Source organism: Mastigoproctus giganteus, chromosome 1 (assembly GCF_048544385.1).
Source record: "Mastigoproctus giganteus isolate SK-2022 chromosome 1, ASM4854438v1, whole genome shotgun sequence".
Taxonomy (NCBI): domain Eukaryota; kingdom Metazoa; phylum Arthropoda; class Arachnida; order Uropygi; family Thelyphonidae; genus Mastigoproctus; species Mastigoproctus giganteus.
This window is the reverse complement of record NC_143575.1, coordinates 39,593,673-39,611,750: the sequence shown is the minus strand read 5'-3', so window position 1 is coordinate 39,611,750 and position 18,078 is coordinate 39,593,673. Positions and strand designations below refer to the sequence as shown.

General features: G+C 36.0%; 1 protein-coding gene across 1 annotated transcript in view; it reads left to right on the top strand.

Annotated features, from left to right (window-relative positions):
* The window catches only part of LOC150090725 (putative glutamate receptor), a 155,604-nt gene that overhangs the window by 116,475 nt on the left and 21,051 nt on the right, over window positions 1–18,078 (top strand). The window contains exon 3 of the mRNA XM_090370274.1: window positions 11,487–11,587. Within this exon, the coding sequence (XP_090226400.1) occupies window positions 11,544–11,587 (44 nt within the window). The 5' untranslated portion in view covers window positions 11,487–11,543. The remainder of the gene's footprint in view (window positions 1–11,486; window positions 11,588–18,078) is intronic.

Sequence of the window (18,078 nt, the reverse complement as noted above, 5' to 3'; positions counted from 1 at the left end):
GATCATCCCATTGTAAAATGCAATGGTCATGCCATATCTTGAGTACAGCATACAGATATGGAGGCTTCATTTCAGGATTTTAGGAAGGATGTGGATCTGTTGGAATGGGTGCAGAGAAGAGCAATAATGTTAGTGAGGGGGAAGAAATGGTGTGCTCTTACCAAGAAAGGATTCAGTTCTGCAAATTCAGCGTCTCGAGACTAGGCATTTGCGAAGTGATCTGGTTGAGATGTGTAAGCCTCTGAATGACTTGAGAAAACTCAATGCTGAATGGATTCTCCCTCTTGCTGAGTATGCACATGAGGGGACATAAATTCAAATTAAAGAAGGATAGTTGCAGAATAGATATGCGGAAATTTGCCTTTAGCCAGTGGGTGTTTAATTGCTGGAATAAACTTCCATCTGTCGTTTTGGAAGTGGGTAGCTTGAATAAATTTAAGGAAAAACTAGAAAAACTATTGGAGGGGGTGGATAGGTGAAATGGGATTTTTTTTTTTTTTTTTTTTGGCTGAAACTGTATAAGCTTGCTTTCTTGTATCGTTTGCCACTACTAATACTAATGACTGCAACAGCGCCAATCCAGGAACTTTATTATTATATACATTAAAAAAGTTTTAAATACTCTATACATTAAAAACGTTTTCCTCCTAGTGATATTTATTCGAGACAATGGGAGAAGAAGGCGAGGCAATTACATCACTGCAAACGCAATTTAATTATTGACAACTACCTCCATAACGTTCACCAACCTCGTGCACATGCTTCCCTGTCTAACATTTGAGTTCCACTGTCATGTTTTTTGTATATTAATGAATATTGTGTACTGTATTTGTAAATAGTTTAGTATTTTGTAAATATTTTAAATAATATTTGTATAGTTTGTAAATATTTCAATATTTTAGTCCTGCTCTTTCGGATGCAGAAATATTCCTCATGCATTACGTAACCCAAAGCAAAAGGCTTTTCCTATGTAAACACAGGCAAATAATTACATAGTGATATTTATTCGACCTTCAGAATGCCGAGCATTACAAATGCACAGGTAAATAATTGCATAGGTTATTTCCTGATTAGATATCGATCAGTGCGTATCGACAGGTGTGTATTTTACGTAGAAAAGATTTGACTTACCCCGTATACCTCTACATTTTACGTAGAGGCCAGCAAAGCGAGCAGGGGGAAAGTGCCCCCAGTATGTATAATAAAATTAAATTCTCAATCGAAAGATTGAATAATAAAATTAATTACTATTAATATTAACGTAATTTGAATAAACTATTACTTGGACTGTTTATAATGACAAAAGTCAGCTGGTATTCCGTTTAGAGTTACAATATATCTCTTACTGCATATAGAGTGGATTCCACGCGAATTTTGTCCTTTCTGTTTTCCACATCTCGCTGCTTTTGAATCTGCATGCAGGTCTTGAGTGCACTGGCAGAACGTTAGGAAATTAACTTGCATAAAGTGTTTGTTGATTTACAAAAGCGTAATAAAATAAAGGTGGGCAATTCATTTACCAATGCAGAAATTGTGATGACACATACTGATAAGAGTGTTTCCTTTTGCAATAATTCCTTCATGTAATAACCTTTCGCTTTCTTCCCAGAAACCGCTCAAGTTCCTCTTGGAATGTCAGCACGACTGTTTAAACATTTGCTTAAGACGAAATTAATATTTCTGTCAGAGGAACTACAGAACCTTGGTTATAAAACTTCTTAACATCATTTAATCAAGTTTTTCTTAGTGGTAAAAGTTCCCAGCAAGCATTATATTACTTTTGGAATGTATAACCAAACAGAATGGGTAATATAATCATGCGATCAATCTCCAGTTTCTATCAACACAAGCGTTTATTTCATTCAGCATTCTTAGCAATTTATGTTGACGCATTTTTGAAGCCATGATTGTGCTAAAACGATTCTGTGTGACTTTTAAAGCTACACGCATAGTCAGTCATACAGCATTGTGTTTATAGAATGATTTCTAATCGAAATTCCTTAAGCGACTTTTTTCTTTTCCTTTTTTTATATATATATATAAATGCAAGTATTTTTCAACCGATTGTGTCTCAGCGCTTTAGGATCATCCATTTTTTTAATACGTAAGAGAAGAATTTCTTCTCTTAGGTATTAAAATTAATTTATTAATTAATTAATTAAATTAATTAATTAATTAAAATTAATTGAATTTTTTTTTCTGTTTCTGTGATTCGTAGAGGTAAAAAATAACTAACTTAATTATCTTGCTACCAATTAATTACTAATCGATTACCTAATAATATATAAACATAATCGTTTTCACTTCACTAAACTTCGCGACAGTATCGTGAGTCAACATTGAGTCTATGGAAGCATCCTATTTACCTAGTTCCAAATGTATTAATGCGCACGGAAGACTATTTCTGAGGCAGAGGGTGACCGTTCACACCTATTTGATCGGATTTTTCAAATAAAAATATATTTAGGTGGGGTATATAAATTTAATTAATTATGTGTAATAAGCCTATATATACACACTCCATATTTTAACATCAATATTAAAAATCGCATCGTGTACGAACAGAGTCAGTGCGATCATCGACACTAGGTCTAAGTTTTAAATAAACGTGTTGATAATTTGCTTTGCTTGATGCAATAATTTAGCACCTTTAATGAAAACTTTGAACATGTTGTGATTCGAAAACTAGCCGCCGTGTGAAGAATACGCAGAAACTTGTTACGCACCGATCATTTCTATAATTTTTACTCATGCTGTATGCAAAACTTTTCGTATAATTTGGCATAGATAAGGTTTTACCTGATCAAATATTTATGAATGTGGTTTTGTTTATTCCAAATCGCCTCAGCAGATACAAAATCTCTTCTAACTATATTGTATTGCGTAGCGACACAGCCGAATTTCACCCCTTCCATAGAAGCTAATGTTGACTCAAGATGCTATCGCGAAGTATACACATACCCCGCAGCGTAATATTCACTACATGTTTTGTAATACTTTGTAATCACAGCGCGTGAGATGCAACACGTATTTCAGGCTCTGTGATTTAATAAATTAAACGATTAGCAACGAACACCTAAGATTGTAGTATGTTGTGAACACGTTCGTAATGCAATTTACTTATTTATTCCCGGATTTAAATCTAAATTTAAATAACGTTACATAACAATTTAAATATAACATTTCACGCTTCTGTTGTGATTAATATAATAAGCAAAGAAAAGTAATTCATGATTTATGTATTTAGTAAACTGATAACAAAAAACGTTTCTCAAATAGGAATGGCTTCTATGCGAGAACCGAGAAAATTTCGTTTCCGCACATCCGCCATATTGCCCATTCAAACGGTAACAAACATGATATCAAGCGCTTCAGCTATATTATAATGCACATGAACAGCCTAATATGTATGGAAAAAAAGAAATGATAATTGTCTGATTTCTATTTGTCCGATTTTTATGAAATTTGGAATATCTCGACAAATCTTTTTAGATCTAAACATAACATTTCATGAAAATCCGCCCAAGGGCTTCAGTTGTATTAGTATTAGCATTAGTAATGGCCGCATGGTGCAAAAAAGCCTATGCTTATGCTGCACCTGCAAAAAAAAAAAAAAAAAAAACGAATAAAACAATGATAAAAAAATAAAAAATAAAATAAATAATAATAATTAATAAAAGAAAAGGAAATTAAACCTATTAATTATCCTACATGGGTGGTAACCCATGTAGGCAACTTATTCCGGTAATTTATAACTCGCTGGCTAAAATAAAACTTCCTGCAGTCCAATCTAAACATTTCCCCCCGTAACTTGAATTTATGTCCCCTAGTTCTAGCATCATTTATAATCTTGAAAATTTCGTCCTCATTCATTTTACTGATGCCTCTCAGAGCCTTAAACACCTCAATCAAATTTCCTCTAAGGTGTCTAGTTTCCAAACTTTGCAACCCACATATTCGAAGTCTTTCTTCATAAGGATGCCCTTTTGCCGATCTCACCAGGCGAGTTACCCGTCTTTGCACCCTTTCAAGAAGCTCAATGTTTTTCTTTAGGTGCAGTCTCCAAACTTGAACACAGTGTTCCAAGTGTGGTCTAACATAAGCCTTATATAAAGGGATTATCACGTCCCTATCTCTACTTGCAAAAGTTCGATAGATCATCGATAGGACACCATGGGCCTTCCTTGCAACCTGTTTACACTGATCAGAGAATTTCATGTCTGATCGTAACACCAAAGTCCCTTTCCTCCAGTACTGGGTTTAGTTGAACTCCACAAGTGATTAAGTTATTTTGGGATTACTGTTTCCCAGGTGTAATACCTTGCACTTTGTTGGATTAAAGCATAGCTGCCATTTTTCTGACCATTCCTGAAGTCTATCTAGGTCTCTCTGAAGAAGCTCAGCTTGACAGTGATCATTAACTACTCTACCAATTTTAACATCATATGCAAATTTAGACATCACGCCCTCTATCCCTTCATCGATGTCGTTTATGAAAATTAAGAACAACAGTGGTCCTAATACTGATCCTTGGGGGACCCCACTTCTTACATCAACCCAATCTGAGGAACAGCCATTTATCACAACCATCTGACTCCTGCCCTGAAGCCATCCTGCTATCCATCTAAGGATTTTCCCAGTGATTCCAACCTGTTCCAGCTTATAAAGCAACCGCTCATGTGGGACTGAGTCAAAAGCTTTGCTGAAATCTAAATAAACAATGTCGAAATTATTCCCTAAATCCAGCTCGTGAGTGACCCTTTCAAAATACAGATTTGTTAAACATGATTTTCCCTTTACAAAACCATGCTGAGTACCCTTGAGAATTTCAATTCTATCCAAATGATCCTGAATTCCACCCTTGATCATTGCCTCCATGATTTTCCCTAACACTGAAGTCAGACTGACAGGTCGATATTTCCCACTTCACTCTTAGAGCCACCCTTATGTATAGGAGATACATTGGCACTTTTCCAATCCAACGGAATCTCCCCAGAGTCTAGTGATGCTCGCATAATTAGCCTCAATGGTTCAATGCACTCACTTTCCGCCTCCCTTAAGATTATAGGGTATATTCCATCAACTCCAGGAGCCTTACTGGCCTGTAGGCCCGAAAGTGTTTTCATTAAATAATCTTGCGAAATTTCAATATTAATTACATATTTTTCAACTTCGCTCCCGGATTTAAATCTAAATTTAAATAACATTACATAACAATTTAAATATAACATTTCACGCTGCTGTTGTGATTAATATAATAAGCAAAGAAAAGTAATTCATGATTTATGTATTTAGTAAACTAATAACAAAAACGTTTCTCAAATAGGAATGGCTTCTATGCGAGAACTGAGAAAATTTCAATAATATACAGTATATTGACAGCCTGTGTGATATGTATAAATAAATAAATTAAATAAATAATAATAATTATTATAATAATTGACGGCTAAATTTTGGGATGACTCAAAAAATCTTTCTAAAAGACCTAAAATATAAAGTTTCATGAAAATCCGCTAACTGGGAGTCGAGTCATTATATGCGGACGGAGTCCTTAACCAGAAAAGTCTGGTTAAGGACTCCAAGATTCTGTCTTTGACCCCTCATTTGCAATATAGTTCTAGACAGTTGGTTACTTCGTAGTTTTGATAAAACACATGCAATTGCATATGCTGACAATTTCACTCTCGTCTTTGCAGGCAAATCTCGCTTGGCTCTCGAGTTCCGCGCCAACATGGTCCTATGTGATCTTCTTGATTGGGCAGATACTAAGCTTATTATAACTCGTTCAAACACCAAGATGATGACTTTCAGGGGAAATTTTGACTATGGAAGGCCTCTGCTCATTAAAATTAATGACAATTGAAATTAATGCATCCCAATGGTTCCACAACTTAAATATCTCGGAGTTATTGTGGATGACCGATTAAATTTTGTGGCTCGCGTCACCTATCTGACTTCAAATATCAAAAAGTATACAAACGCTCAAATCAGAATCACCAAGACCGAATGGGGATAAATAGGAAAACTCTTTCCCTATATTACAAGGCTGTTTTTGTTATATGGCCGCTTACGCCTCAGGTGCATGGTTTCACAGGGCAACAAACATCAAATTTAAAGCTAAACCGATCACACTTCAAAGATCAATGCTCCTTTCCATGTTTCGGGACTGCAGGACAATATCCTCTGCTGCACTGCAGGTCTTGGCAGGTGTACTTCCAATCGACCGTCACCGCGTGTACAAAGGTCTCTGCTATCGAATAAAACACAGAACCTCCCACTGAAATTCTTGGCATAACCTGTAATTTAGATGCAAACGTCAAGCAAGAGAAACTCAGGATATGGGAAAATTTGATAAACATCTGGAAAATCAGATTCAATACCAGCAACACTGGACACACGACACGAAACTTTATACCTTTTCCACCGGAAGGGATGTTAAGAGATGGTTCAGCCCTAGTCTTTACTCTTCATTCTTAATCACTGGTCACAGATACCAAAATTCAAAATTATTTCAATTCGGCCTTGTAAACTCTCATCTTTGTTCTTGCGGGTCCGAGGAAACTTGGGCTTACGTGATTTCTCCAACTACAATGATCAAAGAGCAAAAATAAAATCTTATTATAATAATTTTACTGAAGGAAATGAAGCTATTCTCGTGGACAATAAAGAATCCTTTCAGGCATTCCCAAGTTTTTCACTAGAATAATTTACAAAAAGAAAACAAACGTTGGCTGGTCCATCCCCTGCTTCTGCAATTGTCGGACTTCTGGCAAATACACCTACGCTTTCTACAGCTGTCTCTTAAACTTCCGCCCAGTACTTTATGTTTATGTTAACTGTACCACAAACTTGCAAGCATAGAAACACATCCATGCGTATACTAAAATGCAGAATCCACCATGATTTGGAAATGTATCATATGCTTCAAACTATGAAAGAAAACTCATACTGATACTTGATTTATGCTCTTAGGTTCTACTGAAATTATTATTTACGAATTCTTCGGCCTATCACTGTTATTAAAATTTTAAAATAGACTTACTTATCTGACACGGCAAACCTAGATAGAATACTTGCTAGATATTTATCTTTTCCCAGAACAACTGATTTCAATGTGGCCTTACCTGGGATAATTTACAATAGGACGCACCTGACTGGACTACCTTATTGGATTCTACTGGTTGCACTTACTTGGCGATGTGGACTTACTTTCTCTTTACCATGAATCGGAGATTTTATTTTCTGTTTCTCCACAGTCCCTTAAGGGGTAGAAAATTTCCGAGTATTCTGTACGTTATCTCAGAGGTTAAAAAGTTCTGTTTTATACTTAAGTGTTTACTAAAATCACACCATGCAATATTCATTGATGGGTAGCCGCTACGTTGGACTTGTGTAGTGGAAACAAACATTAACATGTCATCACGAAATTTAGAGCTCTCGTGGATTGTTTCCATTGGATCATCTGTGTTTCTCGCTTCAAAGGACCAGGTTTCTGGAGGAACAGGTAGTTCATCATTGTGATTAACTGGTCTAATGGTTGACGGGATATTCGAATACTTCACAATATCCGAATATCCCGTCAACAATTTCATGTCAACATTTGTTGATATGAATGATTCATTCCCTCCACACTAGGGGAACAGCGAACAAATGAAAGTGACATTTTACATTTATTTTTCAACCAGCCTCTGAAATGTGAAGCACATTAGTGCAGCATATACAGAGAACCCACTTCTTGTTCTAATCACCTAATATGCAGCAAAAATAAAGTTCTCATTCTTTCTTTTATAGGGGCATTATAGACTGTCTATGAGGCTTAATGGTGTACTAACTGCATAACAAAAAGATATCTGGTGAATTAACGCATTGATATTTTAAAAGCCCATTCCACTGCAGCTAACACCAGAGGTGTATTGCTAAAAAAAAAAAATAGTACCGGAACGCTCGTTCTCCAGAAGACTATATGATAACGCCACATCGACTATACAGTAACTGAATCAGACTTCAGACTCACGGTTCATAGAACAACCAGTTCTAGCGTTCAGCTCATGGCGTTCGCACGCATTACAGTATATCTTATTCGTTGGATGTCTTTATCTACCACATTGTACTTTTGTAATAAGAAACGTTCAAGTTTCATCGCGAAATTTATATTTTTGTTTTTAAATAAATTTTTAAAGAAATCTATTAATTTTAAAGATTACTATTAATATATATTTTTAGTAGCAATGGGTAAAATAGATATTTCTTCCTCCCCTTTGATTATGCCATTGTTTCATAATATTAGGTGTATAAATTTAATGATTTTCTATTATGACATTTAGAAAAAAGTACCGAACGTTGTTCCGGTGCGTTCCGGCCCGAATACACCACTGGCTGACACTAAAAACTATTAAAATATGCGAGTTTACTAATATGTAACAACGTTAACTCATACACTTATAACTCCGACCGATTCACCTATCTGGGAGGTTTGCAATGTATATCCGTCTGGCATGCAGTAAACACGCGGGGCAGAATCTATAAACTGCTTCAAACTGACCACTGCAGCAAGATCTGTAAAACTGACTTCATAACTTATCAATCAGCAATCCAACTTATGTGAACAGATAGACCGAAGTGTAACGTACGTGAAAACCAGAGTTTAAAATATCTTCAGAAGTGAAGTTTCTAAAAATGACCACTACAAGCAAACGCTACTATCCTCCGTTCGAAATCAGCGTTTAAAAAATACACGAAGTCTGTCATATTTCTATCGTAAAAAAAAAAAAAAAAAAGAAGAAAAAACAATCGTTGTTGTTTATTGGTATTTATGAGTAGTATTGGGCATTTCATGTTTTGGCTGAAGCATTTGTTGATCAGTAGAAAGAGAAAATAAGAAAAATGTACGTACATATACAGTACTGTATAATGAAATTCCAGACTTGTTATCTCGCCTATTTGAACCAGTGATGCCATCTGGTGGAGATATGTGGATATTTGAAATGTTAACGCATTTATCAACGAACTCTATATTTGTTATTTATAAAATCTAAACTTCTCTACCTTGTTTTGTTCTGTAATCTGCAAATTACATTTCGGAAGCGGTGTAAACTTTTCCAGATATGCCAATCTAATCAGGAAGTGGGGGGGGGGACCATGTCAATTTTTTCGGGCATTGCTCCAGAAGGAAAAGTCGAATTTACACCAAAGTTTCAGAATATGTTCTACTTGTTCCTGGAAAGTTTTCAGATCTAGTTCCGATTCCATCGCCTCTCCAGTCTCTCACACTAGAAACATTTTTTTTTTCAGAATTTCAGGACTACTGTAGATATTTTTATGGATCCTTGTACCAAATTTCATGTCAATAGATTAACCGAGGACAAACAAACAAACAGGATTCCTTGCATTTTTACAAAGATATGAGGCTGGTGATAACTGCTTCGTACATGTGTATAATCTATTTCAGAAGGAAATTGCAGCGTCAGTTTATCTAATGAAAAAATGTCTTGTTCTTTTATCAGGAGAAAAACAGACTATTTTTTAACTATAGTTAAGGCAATTCGCTCTATATATGGATGAGAGATGAATTAAATTAGCTAAGTAAATCTGTAAAACACACAAACCTGTAATAATGGAGGAAAAAAAAAAAAAAAAAAAGAACGATTTTATTAGAATTCACCTAAAGCGATGTTTCCCAACCTTTTTTTCACCATGCCCCACCTAAGTCTTTCTAAAATTCTGATGCCCCCCTATGTAACGTTGGGAAACACCGATATACATATTTTTTATATTCAAAAATTTGAATTATTCCCTAAATGAAGCCTAATTACAACTTGTTCAGGTTTTAGGAAGAAATTATTAAGGAAAAAACAGTACAGTAAATTTTCAAAACATATAATAGACAACTAAAATTCAAGTACAAAATAATTTATATGAAAGATTTTCTATAATATTTTAATTTTTAGTAATTATTATTTAATTGTTTAATAATTTCAACATTCCATGTGAAGTCACTTCTAGATGAGTGGACTAAATCTAGTGAGACCCTTGTGCTTGGTGCTTGCCGCAGAGAGAGAGATTTTATATTGGGCTCCAATTTAGTCAGCTTCAGTCTCAAGTCTCCCCGTTTTGTGATATCCAGTCGATTTCTTTTCTTTAGTAACAAATCATTTATGGCACTAAATCCACATTAAGCTAAATATGAAGATGGAAAAATGTAACAATAGCTCTCTTGCAAAGTTGGTTGAATTTGGGTATTTAATTTTTGTTTCATCCCAAAACCATGCCATCGCTCCTTTTATATTGAATAAAGTTTTAACTGACTCATCATTTTGCATTTCTGAGAGTTCTTCTTGGTACTGCATTGATGCATCAGACAAATCCACTAACATTGGTTGCATCATCCAGGTTGGAAAATCAATTTGTTTTAAATCAGAAAACCTTTCTTTTAAATTTTCAGATGATCGACAATAACAAGTACAGCGGTATCAGTCACTTCACATTTTTGCAGCCAACGTGTTCAAAATTTTTGTTACAAATATATTTTTGACATAATTCAATAAATGTAATGAAACCAAATATCTTCGCTTTTGCATCGACGAGAGTTTTATTTGTTCCTCGAAGTTGTTTATTTAATATATTTAGTTTTTCAAAGATATCGGCTAAATAACTCACAAATGCTTTACCATCGACCGTTAACAGATGCTTCATTTCAGGTTTTTCACTTAAAAAGTCACTAATAGTATCAAATAGTTCCATAAATCTTTTCAAGCAGTTCCCTTTCGAGAGCCACCTTACTTCAGTGTGAAGTAAAAGTCTCACATGGTCTGCATTTTGTTTTTCACAAAAAAGCTTGAAGAGACGCTCACATTTGGCATTGACACACTTTATAACTGATTTTAGTACTTCATGAAGAACAGGCGAAATATTTTTAGGTACCAAGTTTTCCCTATGAATAACACAATGCACAAGAAGCATTTCTGGATTCTCATCTTTCATCAATTTTAAGCAGCCATTTTTCTTGCTCATCATATTTTTGAATTGCCCCCCTGAACAATCAAATTTCCCCCATGTGGGGCGTGGGACCCACGTTGGGAAACACCGACCTAAAGTGTCAAAAAATAAATGTATTCTTCGGTTAACTTCGAAATTAATTCGCTGAAAATATATTTAAGAACCTAACTTAAATACAGCACTTCTTGCATCTACACCTTGAAGCACCATTTTAGAAGAGAAAAAAAAAATAGGATGTGAATAATTTTGCGTTTAGTGTCTAATTACAGAGATCTCCAAAATTATGAAGGTAAACTTATGTTTCAGTAGTTAAATTTAGTTAAAGAATGCAAACAATTTTTATAAACAAGATCACATAACTAAAGCGGTAGCGATTCCTAGAGAAAGAGGGAGAAAGTACAATGAGGACATTTTTTATTAAATAAAATTTCAAAAAATAAATAATTCCAAATGTACGACATTTATGTGTAAGCAGTTATTCATTTAATTAGTGGCCTCCCTGGGTGATCGCAAATCGCCATGGAAACACTACTATCCTCCAAGGTGCGATGGCTGACATACTGAATTCCCTGGCTGCTTCAATGCGTTTCACGTGAGTATTTATCCTTTAATAAATTAGCGCTATAGTTAATTTTTAATTAACAAAATGTGCTTTAATTATTCGTTTGCCAAAATGGATGCTGGCCAAAAGTGTCTGTCTTCTGTACCAGAATTCGTTTAGTCAGCCTTATATTGCAACTCGTTTGTGAAGCCTGTCTTTTATCGAATGACGAAAAATTTCTCTTCGCTATGATGTACTGTAGTCTACTCTGGGTAGTAATGCCACCTATTGGCGTATTTACAAAGTTCACAAAGTTGATATTTTTTGATGCAAATTGTATATGCGACTGCTGTATTTAATAATATGTTCCGGAAGTTTGGCACGTGACAGTTCCAGTGGCTGAAAGGGCGGGGGGAGATAACCAGGAGTTTTCTAGAGACGGCTCGCGTTAGTTCCTTCTTTAAAAAAAAAAAAAAATGTTTGATAAAATATTGCAGGCCGTTTTAACCGGCGATGATCCTCAGCTGAAATTCTTGTCGAGCGATCCCTTGTCAGCACCCCTATGGGTATAACACCCAAGTGTTCCCCTAGAATGCCCCACTGATCAAAAATATGAACTGATTAAATCTTGAATTGATTAAAATGGTTAAATTTTTATCGTGGAAAGTAATTTCACTTTGAAGAGTTTTAAAAATAGCGAGTTTGCGTTCTCAGTTTAATTTTGTTTCCTAACATAATTAGGAAAATAAAACTTATTATGTTAAATGAGTATGAGTTAGAACACCCATCTTTGTTTACTGTCTTATCGAATTTAATTCAAAACAAATTGAGAATGATGTATGAACTGATGGGTTACAGATACGGCGTACTGACTCATTGCCTAGATGCTTTGGACTTAATGCAATTCAACTCGCCGACTGATGAGAGTAAATCTACTTAGCTGTGCTCCTTTGTACTATTATCAGATGGATAAGCACAGGAAAGCTGGGTTTTGCGAATATTCCTAAAGCATTGGTAAGCATATCACATAGAAAATACATGAGTGCGTAAGTTAGTTTCCTTAGAGTTTATGTGGTGCTGCCATGGCCAGAACTGGTGCGTAACTTTCTGCGTCTGCTATAATACAATCTTGGTGTTTTTTTAAGACATTTAAAATACTTTTTATATTCGGTAACACTTTTTATCAGTAATATGTACATGCTCGATTATTAAAAAAATATATTTTATTAACGAGGGTTTCGTTTCTTTCTACCCTAGAAGTAATTATTTTATAAGGAAAATGCTTAAAACTGAATAATAGTCATAACCTTGAGTGTATAACTGCAAATACCCAAGTATGGTAAAATATTGAGTGTTTTTACAACACTTGCCCTTACCGACCCATATTGTACTGTATAGATCACGTGCGTATGATTCAAAGCAGATTTAAAGTTATGAAAAGAAAATTAACTCAAATTAAAATTTTAAAAAATCAAATTAAAAAATTAAATTAAAAACATCACTTTTGTGGATGCATTTATTTATTTTAAATTTCACTTCAAATTTGCTTTTCACTGGTCTAATTCTGCTTTGAATCACACCTAAGATCTACATACGGTTTGTAAAAATGTGAGGGTTGTAAAAATATCAAGTTTTATTATTACCGGTATTATATTCTCCATACTTGGGTATTTGATGCACGGTTGTTGACTTTTCTTGGTTTTTCCGGCGAGACTAAATTCGTCAAGCAACGACAAAGATGTGTGTTTTTAAAATAATCTTTATTTATATGATACAGCATAAGGAATATATAATTTTTAAATACAAACACCTGCCAGAACAATTGCCAGGTTTTGTAGTTAGACTTTTTAATACAAGCTGGCAAACAGACCTTAGCACACATACAACTCATAGGTGCAATACAATGACGCCTGATCGTCTGCGTTCGGTTGGCTCTAAAATGCATTTGAGTGGAACGCTTGTTTTTCATTCAGTCTATCATGGAAAGCAAATATATCGTTAACGCGATTATTTAAAAGACATTTGCTTTGTGAAAATAAACATATCAGAAAGAGCATCCTGGAAGCCATTTGGAATGCCATAACTTTTCTTCTCAGAATGTTATTTTTATAAACTTTCCCTATATTTCGTCTTCCACGTAAAATTTTTCAAAATTCCAATTTAGGCATGCGTGAAGTGCTTCCTACAATAAGCGTAATATTTCTGAAGATAACGCGTCGAGGTTGTGCAGTCACTGTTGTAGAAACTTGTTCAGTAGGTTGGCAGATCGACTATAGATCCAAGTTTTACCCTCTTATTGTTTTTAAGGTTTATTGTTTCTGAAATCCAATTCGAACTACAGTTCGAACTGGATTTCAGAGTGTGAGTTTATACACGGAGATACCTATGCATTAGGAGCACCTACCTAGCACCTAATTTTTTCACCTCTAGCAAACATCATGGCCTGATAAATCGCAACGTAGATTCCACGAATTGTTGGAGGGTAGCCACAGATATGATAAACCATACCGACCACACTACACCCCCACAGTGGCTGGTATTCGAAAATACTAGATCCATGCCATTCTATATAGTTGTGGAAACCACATGCCCATTTCGTTTAAAAGTGGCTTTGATTGACTATACAATTCGCCTTTCTTATGAGAGTACCACACAAAATTACCGTTGTTCCATTTCGTTATGTCTCCTTGTGGATTCGAGACAATAATTACTCCCAAACAGACTGCCCTACTTCTCGATGTTATTGCCTCACTGATGCCATTCTCTTAAATGTATTAATTCTATTAATTTATATTTCTTATTTCACTTAATTATTAAAGTTATATGCTTGAAATTTATTTAATGTTATTAGCTGATTCTCGAGTCTCTCACTTGAGTTTTGTATTTATTTCTTCAATATTTCTAACAAAATATTTCATTTTTTTGATTTTTCTGTTAAAACCCTGTTTTTGAGGGCGAGGTGTGAGTTAGTTATACATTAAGCGCCAAAACAAATAAGGAGCCATCAATGTATTGTGTCGGTAATTGAATGTATCCTTCAGTCATCTTGCAAATAGCAAGCTGACTGAAGGACATCCGATCGGACGAAACTGCTAGATGAAGACCGGTGAATAGATTGAGGCCATGACAGAGGGAGAGAGACATACAAACCTGGGAATGATGCAGGCTCACCAGTTAGAACCCACCCGACCGAAAAATACCATCAGAGACTGAGAAGCCTGCTAAAATCAAAGCTGAGTGGTGGAACAATGGTCACAGCCATAAACACGCAATTCCCAGTACTAACGCACTGTACTCCTTCGGGATCACAGATTGAACCAACATCGAGCTACATTTTATATTAACAACTTCATCCTATGCGCGCCTCCAGGGCCGAGGCCCATATGCACACCAACATCGAGCTGGAGGAGATTATGAGATCGAAAAGGATAATGATGACCGAGAGCCGGCCAACACCACCCGAAGTCGCCCATCGAGAGACTGACCATAGCCCGGAAAGAAAGATGGAGAGGACTGACTGACTTCACTGAACAAGAAGAAAGCGGTTGAGAACCTTCGGGATTACTTGCAAGAAAATACAGCACCAATTTACCAAGGCATAAGAAAGATAGACAAACGGCACACAATGTTCAATCTTCACAAGGAGACCCTACTCACACAGACAGAAAGATGGGCGAAGAAGGGACTCCAAGGAAGACACTGCAATGACCTCCATCAACCTACCTAGATAAGATGGCGTTCAACGCATGGCTCACGAACGGGAAACTTTTTCCCGAGACCGAAGGATTCATGCTCGCTATCCAAGACCAGGTAATCAACACCAGGAACTACAGGAGCTAGCGCAAAAATACCAGTTGATCAAAGAAAGTGTATTTATTACAAGCATGGACCGCAGGCCATACTGGAGACTTCTATTCACAAACCATACTGAGACCGTGTCATAATAACGGACAAGACGATCCCCTACAACAGACCAGACATAACTCTCATCGACAATAAGGAAAGGACTACCTAACTAATCGACATAATGGTGCCCAACACCAGCAATCCCCAGGGAAGAGAGAGAGAGAGAGAGAGAGAGAGAGAGAGAGAGAGAGAGAGAGAGAGAGAGAGAGAGAAGGGGTAGTTATACAGAGAGAGGTAATTTGCTGTTTTCTGGACAAAAAAACCTGAGTTTCCGGGAGAAAAAGCCATGCTACCCTTGCCTGAGACTGACTAATTCAGCCACGTTATAAAAAATACCCATTAAACTTCCTGGCGTCATTGGCGGGATTCGGATGCTTTCCATCCGGTGTGGAGAGAACGGTGATTATACCAACTCTACTACCCACGAGGGCTCATAATATTTTATCTCATAAGTGTAAGTACAGTAATTACTCATATTTGCCACCAGGCAGTAAAAGTTTCACCACCTCTGGGTTATATTGTGTATTCGATTCTCCAATTTTCAGCCAAATTCTACTTCTGTGGAGACTCGCGTACCCGTTAAATTGGCATCCTTAATCGCGTACCCTTAAATTAGCATCAAAACAATGCCAATTTAATTAATTAATTTAACTACTTTGGTAGATGGCTACGTTAAAATGATGCTTTTGCACTAACCTATATGTTAGTCATTCTACCTCGTAGTATATATAAAATATTTAAGGCCCTTAAATATTTTATAGTCTATATATCACTGCACATCATCAGATATCTCTCATATTGGGAGGTTATACTTCATAACTGGGTTGTCACTATTACAACACTAGGGTACCTGCCCACCCACCGAGGAGAAGCCAACAAGCTTTGAAACGGTGCCGTCAGGGTGGTGGTATCCACTGAGAATAAGTAACAGTAGTCTTCTCCACTGGTGAAATGTGACTTATTCGAGGTAGTGCAATACCACGGCAACTCGTTGTGAAGGTATTCACAATATGAGATATAACTAAAACGATGCCAATTTAATTAATTAATTTAACTACTTTGGTAGATGGCTATGTTAAAATGATGCTTTTGCACTAACCTTTTTTGTTACTAACATTTGTAATTTATAATTATTAGCATTAGTATATCCCGTGAGATGGCGCCATCATCGACTGACAGCGTCATACAAGTACAATAGATTTTCAGAATAACGGCACCGTCGGGAATTCAAGGTGCCGTTATTTCGATTTTTCCGTTGTCTAAAAAGTTTTATTTTTATTATACATGTACTTAATACAGAAATATTGAGGCCAAATAAGAAAAAGATTAAGAATGCAATTTTATTAACTGCACATACAAAACAACATAAATATGTTGAATACAAGGTCATATTCTGCCATTAATACACTCCTTCTTACGACCCATTCTATTTTCTTTATTATATCAAGTTTAGTCTGCGCGGGTAACACAGTGGTATCGTCACCGTCCTCCCAACACCGGTGGAAAAGACCAGGGTTTGAATCCCGTCGATGACGCGAGGAACTTTAATGGGTTTTTTCACTCTGTGGCTGAGTTGGTCAGTTTCACTCTCAGGCGTAGATAGCAAGGTTTTTTCCCCAGAAACTGAAGTTTTTCGTCCAGCAAAACAAGCAAATCGACCAGAGAATACACCCAATTTACAAACACAATACATAAACGGGTATATGTAATTATTTACGGGCGACCTTAATATAATAATTTGATTTTTTGTCGGTAGAAAAGATGCGGAAGATTGTAAATTTATCGGGTTTCGACTGTCTCAAATAAAGATGAAAGCAACTATGAAGAGTGTGATGTAATTCAAAAACCTCAAGGCAGTGGTGGAGATTTTGGACATGAGGAAGACTCACTAACAAGGTGTCCGAAATGGGTCCTTTGATAGAGAATAGTCTAAAATGGATCAGAGGCTCTTACTGACTTTGAAGTAGACCTACAAAGAAAGATGAATCAAACTTCCATAATCAGTTTTTTTTTAGAACAATGCAACTGGAGACGCTTGTGAAAAATTATTATATTAGGGTTACCCGTAATTGATTTCATTAACCCATATTTGTGTCTGCAAACGCGTGTGTTCTCTGTTCGATTTGCCTGTTTTGCTGGACGAAAAAACCGTAGTTTCTGGGGAAAAATCTTGCTATCTACGCCTGAGACCGACTAACTCAGCCACGGAGTGAAAAAAACCCATTCCTCGTGTCATCGAAGGGATTCGAACCCGGGCCTTTTCCATCCGGTGTGGGGAGGACGTTCACGATACCAGTGCTACAGGCACAAACTGGAGACTCTTGTAAGTCCCCTATCTTCACGGAGGATCCCTCACATTTCTAGTTCATCCTCCTTTATAACCCGCCACCATCATTATTTCTTTAATAATGTCATCGTCTGTGATATTTTAAATGGTTGTTTGCCTTTTTATTTATTCTTCGTATAAGACATATTCATAATGTTTAGGAATATAATTATTTTTTTTATAAAAAGCATTGCTCTTACCTGTTAATTCTTATTGATCGTGAATGTTTGCCTTTATTTTCGTAAGAAAGGTGCACCGCTCCCTTCTTTCCCATAATGTTTTGGTCATGGTTTTGATATTCGCGGAGACT